This window comes from Hemitrygon akajei, chromosome 15, assembly GCF_048418815.1.
Source record: "Hemitrygon akajei chromosome 15, sHemAka1.3, whole genome shotgun sequence".
Taxonomy (NCBI): Eukaryota; Metazoa; Chordata; class Chondrichthyes; order Myliobatiformes; family Dasyatidae; genus Hemitrygon; species Hemitrygon akajei.
This window is the reverse complement of record NC_133138.1, coordinates 39,134,633-39,149,903: the sequence shown is the minus strand read 5'-3', so window position 1 is coordinate 39,149,903 and position 15,271 is coordinate 39,134,633. Positions and strand designations below refer to the sequence as shown.

At 41.5% G+C, this 15,271-nt stretch overlaps 1 protein-coding gene across 1 annotated transcript in view; it reads left to right on the top strand.

The window, feature by feature from the left end:
* LOC140739554 (uncharacterized) overlaps positions 1-13,882 on the top strand; it is a 43,794-nt gene extending 29,912 nt beyond the window's left edge. Inside the window, exon 7 of the mRNA XM_073067949.1 lies at positions 11,118-13,882. Within this exon, the coding sequence (XP_072924050.1) occupies positions 11,118-13,567 (2,450 nt within the window). The 3' untranslated portion in view covers positions 13,568-13,882. The remainder of the gene's footprint in view (positions 1-11,117) is intronic.
* The last annotated feature ends 1,389 nt before the right edge of the window (positions 13,883-15,271 follow it).

Below are 15,271 nucleotides of genomic sequence, written 5' to 3'. Positions count from 1 at the left end.
TTCTCTCCTTTTTATATCTTCCCTCCTTCCCAGGCCTCCTTCACGCGCCTGCGCAGTCCCGCCTCTCAGAACTCCGATCTGAGAAGCAATTTGAAAATGGCCGCCGCCGCACTTCTTCTCAGCCTCGCTGTCCTCTTCCAAAAGAGAACTGCCTCACTCCTTCTCTCCTTTTTATATCTTCCCTCCTTCCCAGGCCTCCTTCACGCGCCTGCGCAGTCCCGCCTCTCAGAACTCCGATCTGAGAAGCAATTTGAAAATGGCCGCCGCCGCACTTCTTCTCAGCCTCGCTGTCCTCTTCCAAAAGAGAACTGCCTCACTCCTTCTCTCCTTTTTATATCTTCCCTCCTTCCCAGGCCTCCTTCACGCGCCTGCGCAGTCCCGCCTCTCAGAACTCCGATCTGAGAAGCAATTTGAAAATGGCCGCCGCCGCACTTCTTCTCAGCCTCGCTGTCCTCTTCCAAAAGAGAACAGAGAGAAAAAAATAAAAAATTATAATAAATAAACAAGTAAGTCAATTGCGTGTACTGAATAGATTCAAAAAAAGTGTAAAAACAGAATTACTGCATATTACAAAAGTGAGGTAGTGTCCAAAGATTCAATGTCCATTTAGGGATCGGATAGCAGAGGGGAAGAATCTGTTTTTGAATCGCTGAGTGTGTGCCTTCAGGCTTCTATACATCCTACCTGATGGTTGCAGTGAGAAAGGGCATGTAGTGGGTGCTGGAGGTCCTTAATAATGGATGCTGCCTTTCTGAGACACCACTCCCTAAAGATGTTCTGGGTACTTTATAAGCTAGTGCCCAAGATGGAGCTGACTAGATTTACAACTTTCTGTATCTTCTTTCGTTTCTGTGCAGTAGCCCCTGCATACCAGACGGTGCTGCAGCCTGTCAAAATGCTCTGCACGATACAACTATAGATGTTTTTGAGCGTATTTGTTGACATGCCAAATCTCTTCAAAATCCTAATAAAGTATGTCCACTATCTTGCCTTTTTTATAACTACATCGATATGTTGCGACCAGGTTATGCCCTTAGAGATCTTAACTACCAGAAATTTCAAGCTGCTCACACTCTCCACTTCTGATCCCTCTATGAGCATTGGTATGTTTTCCTTCGTCTTACCCTTCCTGAAGTCCGCTATCAGCTCTTTCATCTTTCTGGCACTAGTTGGGGGTGATGTATTAGCACAGACAGATGATTGGCTAAGTAATAGAAAGCAGAGTTGGGATACATAAGTATTACTCTACTTGGGAATCTTTGTTGTTGGGTGTGCCGCAGGAGTCGGTGCTGTGCCCGTAAGTTTGACTATATACATCAACAATATGGAAGAGGCAACCGAATGTAGTGTATCTAAGTTTGCTGATGATACTAAATTAAGTGGAAAATAAAATAGTGCAGAAGGTACGGGGAGTCGTCAGAAATATATAGATAGGTTAATTGAGTGGGCAAGGATCCGGCAGATGAAGTATGATGTCGATAAATGCGAGGTCACAAACATTGGAAGAAAAAAATAGAAGAGTAGATTATTATTTAATGGTAAAAAGAACTACAGCATGCTGCTGTGTAGAGGGATTTGGAAGTATTGTGCATGAATCAAAAAAAGTTTGGTTTGCATGTGCAGCAGGCTATCAAGAAGGCAAATGGAATGCCGGCCTTCATTGCTAGAGGGTTTGAATGTTTAGAGCAGGGAGATTATGCTGCAACCGTACAAGCTGAGGCCGTACCTGAAGGACTGCGTGCAGTTCCGGTCTCTTTCGCTGAGGAAGGATATCTTGGCTTTGGAAGCGATACAGAGGAGGTTCACCAGGTTGGTTCTAGAGATGAAGGGGTTAGACTCTGAGGAGAGATTGTGTTGCCTGGGACTGCACTTGCTGGAATTCTGAAGAATGAGAGGAGATGTTATAGAACGATACAGAGTTATAAAAGGAATGGTTACGATAGAGGCAGGAAGTTTGTTTCCACTCGTAGGTGTGAGGAGAACTAGGGGACAAAGCCTCAACATTCGGGGGTGTACATTTAGGACAGCGATGTGGATGAACTACTTTGTCACTATAGAGTGTGATGAATCTATAGAATTCTCTGCCCAATGAAGCAGTGGAAGCTAACTCAGTAAAGGTATATACCACACGATTGAATAGAGTTTTGCATAGTATGAAAATAAAAGTTATGGGGACAAGGCAGGAAGGAGGAAATGAGTCTATTGCCAGATCAGCCATGATCATATTAAATAGTGTAATAGGCTTGAAAGGGCAGATAGCCTAATCCTGTTCCTATTTCTTACGTTCTTATACTCTCATGTTAAATCTACTGCAATTCATACAAAGCGGAGGAGCAACAATGGCATAAGGAAGTTTCAATGTGACGTATGAAAAATTAAGTGGAAAAATAACACACATGGGGATCCCAGCATATTGGGAATAGGGAAAAGAAGAGTCGTTTAAATAGTAAGGAATTTAAATCTATTGGTCTTCAAAGAGCCTGTAATTCCTGGTATACGAATCACTAATATTAACTGCAGCCATGTCGTCGCTGATAATATAATAACTGGACCCAGAATAAAGGCATATGTGCAACTCAATCACCCTTTATTTCATTTCTGCACAAGGAAAGCAGTATGACCCTTGTAGATACATTGTTCTGAAGCCTAAAAATGAAAACCAATATTCCATTCGATTCCTTCACAGACTGTTGCACCTGCAAAACAAACTTTTGAGATTCACGCACAAGCATTCCGAGGTCCATCTGCACAGCATTTAATGATAAAGTGATCTTCATATTTTATTCCTTCCAAAGTGGATACTTCGCACTTATGAACATTGTATTCCATGTGCTACACAGTTGCCCACTCACTTAAACTAAGTATATCTCATTGCACACTCCTCGTATCCTCTGCAGACTTTGCTTTTCCACGTTATTTAGTGCCATCAACAAACTTAAATGCACCACACTTCCAGTTTCCTCTTCCAGATCATTGTTGTATATCTTAAATAGTTGCGGGTCCATAATCAACCCCTGCGGCATACTGCTCATCACTGATTTCCAACCAGAGAAACATATATGTATCCCAACTCTCTGCTTTTTATTGATAAACCGATTGTCTATTCATGTTAGTACATCACCCCATGACTATACATCTTTATGTTATGGATAAGTATTTTGTGTGACACCTTATCGAACGCTTTCAGGAAATTCGATAAATAACTTCTAGCCGTTCCCTTCTATCGACTGTGTTTGTTATATCCTCAAACTGCCGTAAGTCTGTCAAAAATGACCTGCCTTTACTGAATCCATGCTGCGTCTGCCAGATGGATCCACTTATCTCGAGATGCCTCGCTATTTCTTCTTCACTGATAGTTTCAAGCACTTTTCCAACTACAGATGTTAAATTAACTGGCCTAAAGTTACATGCTTTTTACTTACATCCGTATTTGAACAGTGGTGTTACGTTCGTCTTCTTCCAATCCGCCCGCACATGCCCAAATTCCAGACTCCAGAGAAGTCCGGTAAATTATCACCAAAGCCTCAGCTGTAACCTCTGGCATTTAAATACCATGTGCTGTATTCCATCAGGACCAGGGGAATTGTCTATTTTTAGGCCCACAAGTTTGCTCAGCACTACTTCTTTAGTGATGCCTATTGTATCGAGGTCTGCACCTCCCATCACATCCATATTATCTCATTTCAGCATGTTAGTGGCGTCTCTCACCGTAAAGACTGACTCAAAATAGTCCTTCAAAGCCTCAGCCATTTCTTCATTACCAATAGCAATCTCCTCGCCATTCAGGGGTCATATATTCACTTTCTCCAAGCTTTTCCACTTTATATAATGATAAAAAAAATTACTATCCTTTTTTTATATATATTTTGAGCTAGTTTATTTTCAAAATGTATCTTCCCTTTCTGTATTGCTCGCTTAGTGGTCCTTGTTGCTTTTAAAGTTTCCCTAATTTCCTAGTTTCCCACAACTCTCGACGGCTTTGCACGCGTGAGTTTTTTTTATTTTTATGCCTTCATTTCGTTCAATAGTTATCCATGGCTGGCTCTTCAAATCCTTACTGCCCTTGCTTTAAACTAGAATATACTTCTATCGAGCATGGGGAAAAATCTCTTTGAATGTATTCCACTGTTCCCTAGCTGTTCCACCATATAGCCTGTGTTCCCAGTCTATCCTATCCAAATTCCTCACTAATTAAATTGTAGTCTCCACTGTTTTGGCATAACACACTGATTGTAGATCGAACTATTGCACTCTCCAGTTGTATGAAAACTTCAGTCATACTCTGATCACTTTTCCAACTGGATCACTAACTACAAGGTAGCTATTTTTACCTGTCTTATAGCACAGGACCAGACCCAAGACAGCATGTTCCCTTGAAGGTTCAACAACACGCTGTTCAGGACAGCTTCGACCAACTTGATTCACCCAAACACGAGGAAATCTGCAGATACCGGTAATTCAAGCATCGCACACAAAATGCTGGTGGAACGCAGCAGGCCAGGCAGCATCTATAGGAAGAAGTACAATCGACGTTTCGGGCCGAGACCCTTCGTCAGGATTGATTCACCCAATCTGTCTGCAACTTTAAGTCCATCACATTAACTGTTGTCCCATTCTTACATGCCTTTAGATATTTCCTCGGTTAATTGCTTGTGCTAACTGTAATGTGATTATTTGGTAGCCTATAGACAATTCCCACTAGTGGTGTTTCCCTTTATTATTCCTACTCACTAAACAGATGGATTAAACATTCTGCTCCTTAGATCTCATAACGTCTCTCACTATCGCCCTGATTTATTCCTTAAATATGAGCGTTACCCCACTTCCCTTACTTTCTTGCCTATCGCTCCGTATTACCTGATATCCCTGGATATTCAATTCCCAATCCTCTCCACCATGCCACCACATTTATGTGATATCCACCAAATCATACCCCTTTATATTGATTTGTGCCACAAGTTCACTGTCCTACACTTGATCTTAGCCGAAAGGCCGAGAAGCGATAAGTTCACTGTCCTGAGTACGAATACTCCAGCCATTCAGATAAAGTACCCTTACTTTCATTATGCCCTTAAAATCTAGAAATCTTTGCCTCCGATGTGCTTGGCTTTTTTGCATTCCACCGTTACTCTTCTTTTTAACCTTTGCTTTTACTTAATCTTTATCCACAATTTTATCGTTTCCTTTATACTTTGATCTATTGATCTGAATCTCGCTAGTTCCAGCCTCACCTGAGGCAGCGTGTTGTGTCCTTCCGCAGGGCACTTAACCATACATTGCTTTGCGACGACACCGATGCCAAGCTGTATCGGCTTAGTGCCCTTCCCTTGGACAACATCGGTGGCATGGAGAGGGGTGACCTGCAGCATCGGTCTCCATACAACCTCAGTCAGCATCGAAATCGGCAGCCGAAGAAGAAGAGAAGTGTCGTGCTGGTAGAATGCTTTGGATTCGGCTGAAGAATAAAGCCCTGCAGTTCAACTTAGGAATGTTCTGTTAGCCAATGAAGATGGTGGGATCTAGAAAATTTTTTAGAGAGAGTGAGGATATCTGTGACGAAACTTTGGGATCTTTTTAACGGGAGCTGCGGGGCGGGACAGATGGGTGGATACAATGAGTCAGAAAGCAAGAAATACAGATGAATGGCTCCAAGGAAGAGGGGAAATACTCCTGAAAGAGAACCAGTTTGTTTGAGATCGACTTCGAGGGAAATTCGAATTGTCACAGGTGCTTTCATGCAGACGTTTGGCGTTGTGAGTGATGGTTGCTCCCGGCTTTGGAAGAGACGAGCTCCAACGGTCATAAGTTCACTTAGATTAGTTTAACTGTAATGGTCCCTTTTATGTTTTTTCAATTCCACCATTTGTTTTAGTAACCGTTTGATAATGCTGAAATCGGTAAATATGCCCTCTTCATAATTTTATGTGTGCCATCTGTTATTTCTTGCCGACTGATAATCATGTATGGCAATACTTACAGTGCATTCGCGCAAATCAAGGTTTCTTTAATCAGAACATCACGATATTCCTGTTTGATTGAATCCCCAAAGTCATACAGACCCCAGGCGTATATTGTTTATGAAAGGAGGCCTTCTCACTGCTGAGTCATGTGGCTGTTTGCGGAGTTGGCTAAAGAGCCAAGTTACAAAAGGAAGGCGAATTTGTTAGAGAAATTGTCACTCGTAAACACTGTCTGATATAAGGAAGAGCCAATTTATTCTCGCTTTATTCCATCTTTTTGAGGCACTTACAAGTGTATGGTAGATAGCTGAAAACTAGATGGTACAAGATGTTGGATGTAAATGACAACTCGCCAATGCTCGTGAAATTTCTGCTCCTTTCCTTTCGTAGCAGATTTCCCCTTGTCGAACGCAGAATTCAGAGGAATATCCCAATACATATTGGCACTATGAAATAAACTCAAGTTTTCGCTTTAGTATGAACACTTTCAAAGAACGTACCAGGGAAGTGGTAAGAGTAAACACAAGTGTCTAAGATTATGTATCTAATATATACTGAATAAACAAAAAGTCGTGAGGAGTTCAAAGATCTTGCTGATTCGAAGAAGTGCTTGTCAATTAGAGGGATGGACATTGGGCAGTGCAGTTCCTGCTTTAGTTGGAGGTTTCAATATAATTTCTGAAACAATGCATGTTGACTATAATAACTCTGAAGCGAATAATGCAACGGTTAACTATAAATATGCAAATATTTGCAGACACAAAGTGCCAGAACAACTCGTCAGGTCGGACAACATTTATGGAATAGAATAAAATTGATGTACTTGACCAGCTGAGTTCTTCCAGCAATTTGTGTGCGTTGCTCTGGATTACCTTCATAGAAACATAGAGAAATATAGAAAAACTACAGCACAATACAGGACCTTCGGCCCAAAAAGCTGTGCCAAACATGTCCTTATCTTTGAAATTACCTACGTGTACCCATAGCCCTCTATTTTTCTGAGCTCCATGTACCTGTCCAGGAGTCTCTTAAAAGACCCTATGGTAATCCGCCTCCACCACGGTGGCAAGCCATTCCATGCACTGATCATTCTGTGCGTAAAAAAAAAACTTACACCTGACATCTCTTCTGTAACTACTCCCAATCACCTTTAAAATGCGCCCTCTCGTGCTAGCTATTTCTGCATTTGGAAAAAGCCTCTGATTATCTACACGATCAATGCCTCTCATCATCTTATGTACCTCAATCAGGTCACTTGTCACCCTCCCCCGCTCCAAGGAAAAAAGGCTGAGTTGACTCAACATCCTTCTAAATCTCCTCTGCACTCCTCTTATGGTTTCCACATCCTTCCTGTAGTGAAGCGAACAGAACTGAGCACAGTACTCCAAGTGCGGTCTGACCAGGATCCTATATAGCTGTAATATTACCTCTCGGCTCTTGAACTCAATCCCACCATTGATGAAGGCCAATGCACCGTATGCCTTCTTAAGCACAGAGTCAATCTGCTTAGCAGCTTTGGAGTCCAATTGACTCGAGCCCCGAGATCCCTCCGATCCTCCACACTGTCGAGTATTACCATTAATACTATATTCGCTATCATATTTGACCTATCCAAATGAACCACCTCACACTTATCTGGGTTGAACTCTATCCGCCACTTTTCAGCCCAGTTTTGCATATTATCGATGTACCGCTGTAACGTCTGACAGCAATCCACGCTGTCCACAACAACCCCAACCTTTGTGTCATCAGCAAATGTACTAACCCATCTCTGCACTTCCTCATCCAGGTCATTTATAAAACTCACTAAGAATAAGGTTCCCAGAACAGATCCTTGAGGCGCACCACTGGTCACTGACCACGATGCCGAATATAACCCCTCCCCTACAACCATCTGCAGAATGTCTTGTGTTATGAAATGCAATTAGTTGTTCATTTCCCAATTTTCGCCGCTACAGTAACTGCAATGGATTGCAGTTGTGGTGAAAAGAAGAAAACAAATTTCCTGTCAACTTAAAAATTCGAGTTAACTTAAATGCATTTGTGCATTCAATTCTGTTTTCTCATTAGCGAGACATAGATTCGTGTAACTATTCCCGTGAACGGGATGGCTATTGCATCGGCATGACATTTCATTTAATAACTAGAGTTTTCCCATAAAAGCAATAGTAATCTGCATTTTAAACAGCAAGCTTCTTAGGATTAGACAGAATTGTACATTTTTGGGTGCATCTGTATTTGTTAATGATGTGTCCAAGTATCGGCTTTTGGTGAGTCCCGCATATTACGTTACATGAAAGAAAATTTAAAAAATGCAATTACCGTAGCACTCACGTGTCAGGTCGTGTCTGTCTAAAGCAAAGCACTTAACATTTCAGACTGCACACCACGCGGTAAAAAGATGCCATTAGTGACATCATGCAGAATAAATTTCCATAATCGCGACTAACCCAACGGTTAGAAACCCGAAGGAACTCAGTTGCAGATCAGTGTTCAGGTTTAGAAAAAGGTGATGATAAATAAAGATTCTTAGTCTGTTCTGGATATTAAGTTTTTTGTCATAACGTAAGTGTAATTGGTAGACCAATGCATCTTTAACACAGTATGATTTCAAATAGGGGTCATCTTCCTCATTGACCTTTGCTCCATCCGCCACAAGCCAATTACCCAGCGGCCAAACAGTTTAGTTCAGATTCCTATTCCCGTTCAGACATTTAGGTCCATTGAAGCTCTGTGCCAAGATGAGGCCACCGTCAGAATAGAGAGAAGCACCTTATGGTCGTGAGGAAGGTATAAGGAATAGCAGCTTATTCTCGATTTATTCAACATTTCGTGAGACACGTCCAATAAATCTTTTGGGAATTTAATGCATTGTCAATTGTAAAGTACTAGATGTTGGTTGTAAATGACAACTCGCCTCCAATCTCATGGCATTAAAATCGATTTTTCCTTCCGGTGAAATATAAACAAGATCACACTCTCTTCTCCTATTTCCCCATTGTGACCTTTCAGCTCTTCTCACCAAACTATCTCTTTCCCCTGGGTCGGCTCCTACATCCTTTTATCACATGGTCCGCTCTACTCTCCTATCAGATTCCTTCTTCTCCAGCCCTTGACAGCTCCCACCCACCTTTGCTTCACCTATTATAGAACATAGAAATTTACAACACATTACAGGCCCTTCGGCCCACAATTTTCTGCCAACCATGTAACCTACTCTGGAAAATGCCTAGAATTTCCCTCGTGAATAACCTCTGTTTTTCTAAGCTCCATGTACCTACGTATGAGGCTCTTATAATACCTTATTGTATCCGCTGCTCCACTGCCACTGGTGGTGCATTCTACACACCCACCACTCTCGTTGTGAAAAGATCAGCTCTGACATCAGGTCATAGCTATTTCCAAACACCTTAAAACGATGCTCCCTCGTGTTAGCCATTTCAGCCCTGGGAACTGTGTCTGGCTATCCACAGGATCAATGGCGCTCATCATCATATTCACCTCTATGGGTCACCTCTTATCTTCACGGAGAAAAAGCCAAATACACTCAACCAGTTCTCAGAAGGAACTCCGTCCAATCCAGGCAACATTCTTGTAAATTTCTCTGCACTCTCTCTATAGTATCAACATCTTTCCAGTAGTGCGTTAACCAGAAATGAACACGGTACTCCAAGTGGAGTCTGACCACAGTAGCTGTAACGTTATCTCACAGCTCTTGAATTCAATCCCACAGCTGATGAATGCCAGCACACCGTACGCTTTCATAACTATACACTCAAATTGCGCAGCATCTTTGAGTGTCCTATCGACACCAACCCCAAGGTCTCTCAGATCCTCCGCACTTCCAAGAGTCTTACCATTTATATTATATTCGGACTTCAAATTCGAACTACCAAAATGAACCATATCTCACTTATCCGGGTTCAAGTCCAACTGACAGGTCTCAGCCCAGTTCTGCATCCTATCGATGCCCCGCTGTAACTTCTGAGAACGATCTAGACTACCCACCACACTCCAACCTTTGTGTCATCACAAACTTACTAACTCACCCTTCTACTTTTTCATCCAGGTCATTTATAAAAGTCACAAAAAGGAGGGGTCCCTGTAGAAATCTGTTAGTCACCGAACTCCATACAGAATACCAACCATCTACAAACACTATTTGCCTTCTGTGGATAAGTCAATTCTGGATCCACAAAGCAAAGTCTCCTTGGATCCTATGCCTCCTTACTTTTTGAAGGGGCCTTACATGGGAAACTTATCAAATGGCTTACTGAAATCCATATATACATCCACTGTTCTGCCCTTATCAGAGTGTCTTATTACATCCTCAGAGAATTCACTTTACAGCTAGTCACATTCCACTCCGCCGCCTTTATATTCTGGTGTCTTCACCTTTACGTCTCCGTGCTGAAGAAGGGTCTCGTCCAGAAAGACAATAGTTAATTCATTTCCATAGATGCTACATGATTGGATGAGTTCCTCCAGCATTTTGTGTGTGATGCTTATTATTCCAAAATTGTTTTCAACGTGAATTATGAGAAGTCTAGCATGCAATACAATGGTTTTGGTAAACACAAAGAACATTGCAGATGCTGTGGTCAAATCAACACGTACAAACAAGCTGGATGAACTCAGCAGGTCGGGCAGCATCCGTTGAAACGAGCAGTCAACATTTCAACGGATGGTGCCTGACCTGCTGAATTCATCCAGCTTGTTTGTAATGGTTTGCTAAGTCGCCTAGGGGTTAATTTATCTATAAAATAACCTATGGTCATTTTAGGCATGATAGTTTACATTAATCAACATGTTCACAAAAGCCGTTACGTCGAATGGAATTACCGGCCAGAAATCTGGAGAATTTCAAATGCGCACCGTTAAATCTAGAGATTTGACTGAAGGCAGTGCAGCTTTAAGAAACTTTCGGTGCAGTAATGGGTAAGGACTCTTTGTGTCGCTGTCTACCAATAGAAACACAGACGCAGAGAGAGAGAGATCTACCTCTTCCTTTTTCAGCATTGCTGCGCTCGATACAGACGCATAGGGAACGCTGTCGGGACTTAATTCTCGTCTCTCGTTCAGAAGATCTTGGTACGAGTTTTAATTTTTATAAGATAATACTGACAATGTCGTGTCCTATTTTGCTGTTTTACTAAGATCGAGTTCAGCAAATCGATTGCTGCAAATTCAAGACAATATCATTAATCCAATCGAGGAAAATCATGCCGACAGAGCTCAGCCACGGATTGTCTTTCGCGCACCTTTTGTGTGCCTTGCATCTTGTTTGTGGACAAATTCGGTACTCGATTCCCGAAGAACAAGAGCTCGGAGCATTCGTAGGGAACATTGCTGAGGATTTAAGCCTAAGCATTACAGAAATAACTGACCGAAAACTCAGACTGCTCTCCGATGAAAAGCTTCAGCTATTGAAGGTAAACATGCACAATGGGATTTTAGTTGTAAAGGAGCGAATCGACAGGGATACATTCTGCAAGCAAATGTCGACTTGCTCTATTTCCTATGATGCAGCTTTAGAAAATCCTTTGGAACTGCATCGCGTTGACGTGGAGATAGTAGATATAAATGATAATGCGCCAGGATTTAGGGAAAACAAGTACAATATACATATCTCTGAATTCACCGCAACAGGGGCACTCTTTCCTCTCGATAGAGCGCAGGATGCCGACGTGGGAGCGAATGCAGTTATTTCATACAGAATCAACTCAAATGAACACTTTGGTCTGAAAGAAAAGGAAGTAGATGATGGAAGTAAAATTACAGAACTGATATTGCAAAAACCTCTCGACCGCGAACAGCAATCAGAATTCCATTTAATACTGACGGCCATTGACGGTGGGATTCCTCCGAGAACTGGAACAGCAGAAATCATTATATCTATCGTGGATGCCAATGATAATGCTCCCGTATTCGAACGCCATACATATCGGGTTAGTATCACAGAGAACGCACCCACAGGTACAATCGTGACCAAAATAAAGGCTGTTGATTTAGATGAAGGAGCAAACGGCGATGTAAATTATTCTTTCGGTACTCATGTTTCCCAAAGTGTTCGAGAGTTGTTTACTTTGGACCCAGAATCGGGGCAGATTTATGTGAGTGGACTACTGGATTATGAAGCTGAAAATGTTTATGAAATTGAGGTACAGGCTGTGGACAAGGGTCTACCTGCATTAAGTGGAAGCGCCAAAATTATCGTTCATTTAACTGATGTTAATGATAACGCTCCGGAAATACGGGTGACATCAGTATCCAGCAATGTGCGGGAAGATGATGCCCTCGGGACTGTCGTCGCTATAATCAGTGTTACAGATCGCGATTCTGGCGAGAATGGACAAGTACGTTGCCGGATTCCCACCAATGTCCCCTTTAAACTACAAAAGTCTTTGAACAACCAGTTCAAGTTGATAGTTAACAATGCTATGGACCGCGAAAGCATTCCGCTGTATAATATCCCTATTACAGCCTGGGATGCAGGGCTACCCTCTCTTTCTGCAAACAAAACCTTATCCATTTCAGTCTCAGATATTAACGATAACGTACCGAAGTTTGCACAATCTTCGTACCAGGTGTTTGTCATGGAAAACAACCCACCGGGTGGATCTATATTTACTGTTACAGCTTTGGACCCAGATTTTGACAAGAATGGCAAGATATCATATTCTCTTGTGGGGAGTCCCATTGGTGATGCTTTTCTATCAGACGCTATATCCGTTAACTCAGAAAGTGGTTGCATTTACGCTCTGCGCTCTTTTGACTACGAAAAGCTGAAGAATTTCCAATTCAAAGTTCAAGCGTCTGACTCTGGATCTCCTGCAATGACCAGCACCGCAACAGTGAATGTAGTGATTTTAGACCAAAATGACAATGCTCCAGTGATAGTTTCACCTTCCAAAATGAACAACTCAGCGGTGACTCGGATTGTGCCACACTCCCCATATCCAGGAATGATTGTTTCCAAGATCACAGCAACTGATGCAGATTCCGGGCAGAATGCACGTCTTTACTACCAACTTTTGGAAGCTACAGATCGTACGTTGTTCGCTGTTGGACTTCTCTCTGGAGAAATCAGAACGTCCCGAAGGTTTCAGAATGAAGACCGTCATAAGCAGAGTCTTGTAATCTTGGTGAAAGACAATGGACAACCGAGTCTTTCCAGTACAGCTACAGTTGTGTTTTCATTCTTGCGCAACGCTACTGAAAACTTTTTGGAAATAACAAATAAGCCAAAAGATCAGCTGCTTTTTTCCGACTTAAATTTGATTTTGATAATAGTGTTAGGGTCAACTTCCTCCATATTTCTTCTGATAATAATTGTGCTGGTAATTATGAAGTGTAATCAGGATAAAAATATTTACGGTTACAGTTGTAGAATCTGCTGTCACAATTGGGTGAATTCTAATGATGAATATAATCGCAGAGCCGTGCCGAAAGCAGTTCTGAATTACGCCAGTGCTGTACAGACGTTGCCCATTCGGGAATCGTATAACTACCGCGTTACACTGCCACCTGATTCATCTAATAGCGATTTCTTGTTCTTAAAACCGCATCATCCTACGTTGCCTCTTGATGAATTTCAACGTTCTTGATTCGGTATGATAATTCAAAGCTATTTCCCTTCGGTTCATATGTAAGATGAATCGAGCGTATAGCACGGTAAGCTTGGAGTAAGAATATATTAATACATTGGTGAATGTCGGTGAATTGCTTTGCTTGATGCATGTAGTTGTACTGTTCATATGAGTTGGATCATCTGTGATAGTGAAAGTTGAAAACACAACCTTGCAATTTTATTTTAATTATTCGACATAAAGTAATCTATCTAACATCAATATATCAGTAGTACATTTGCAATTCAATTTTCGTTACTCGTAGCGGAGTTATTACTACATTTCCTGATATCCATGTTCCTTGTAATAATTTTTTTAATAGTTAAACTAATTTCTCTTTCATTCTGATGCTTGATATATTCAGCTTGTTTAGTTTCTCACGAGAACGTGTTCGGCCGTATAATGGCGCAGCAGTTAACAAAGTTGTAGCACACCTCCAAACGATTAATTCAGACTTCCCTTTTACGATCTGTTCATTTCGTGTCTCCAGATTGTCAAAGTGATTCATCTTGTTGCCCTGCTGCTCTGGTTTCTATTCGCATGCCAGTAACTAGGTGGTTTGCAGCCACTCTAAAATCCTCCGAATTAAGATGACAATAGATGTTTTGCCCGTCGTGAAAGGAGGAAATACTGATTTGTGTAGAAGTGTGTTTGATGGTAGGTGCGAACGTAATAGGCCAAATAGTCTCTATGCCTCAATTCTGAATACTGTCAACATGGCTGCTTTTCGTGGCGTCCCTGCGATGCGTCCACGATTTCGTTCTGTAGAAACATCAAGGAATTTAAAAACTGCATATATTGCTGCCCATATCTAAGCCAGAATCTATTCCTGAAAACCGGTTACCTTTCGGAAATGGGACATAGAATTTATTCATGATGCACTTCAGGACGTGGGTGGATCTGAGATCTTGCCCAGCACACGCATTGTCATAAGTTCAGAGACTTAAAAAATATAGGGCCACCACCTACAAACGGAACTTTCTCCCTCCTACACTAATCTCTTTCCCCTGAATTACAATTATAGTTTTCTATTCTTTGTCTGTTGTGTCTGCCTGAATATTTCTAAATATAGTAACAGTATCTAATTCCATCATCTCCTCTGGTCTGTATTCCATGTAACAATCACTTCATTTGTAAAGGTAACTTCAAAATCCCTTTATCTCCCTTAAAACTCAAACCTTACTTTAAAACGACGCCCTTCTGTTTTTGATGTCTATCATGAAAATCTGTTTATTACATCCGCACTCATAATACTATCTATTTCGTTATGTCACCCTTAGCCTTCGTTAATCCACAGATAACAGGCGCAGCCTTAGTGCCTCTTCATAACTAAAGAATCGAAACCAGTGGTATCCTTATGAATAATTTTTGCACCTTTTTCAACACGATTACACTTTTCTTATATTGTGGCGCCCAAAAAAAACTCCAAGTCCGTCAAAAGTGTTTTGTAAAGTTGAGACGAAACATCCTAAATCTTATATTTTGCCGAAAATATAAAGCCAAGCATTCTCGATTCCTTCTTTATCATCACATCATAAAAAATCAGACTGATTCCGGGTCTCTCTCTCTCTCTCTCTCTCTCTCTCTCTTCATCAGTGTTTCGTAGAGTCTTGTCATTTACTGCATATATTCGTCAACTCCTTGCTTTCAGGTGTGTAGAGTACTATCTTACACTTCGTGGAT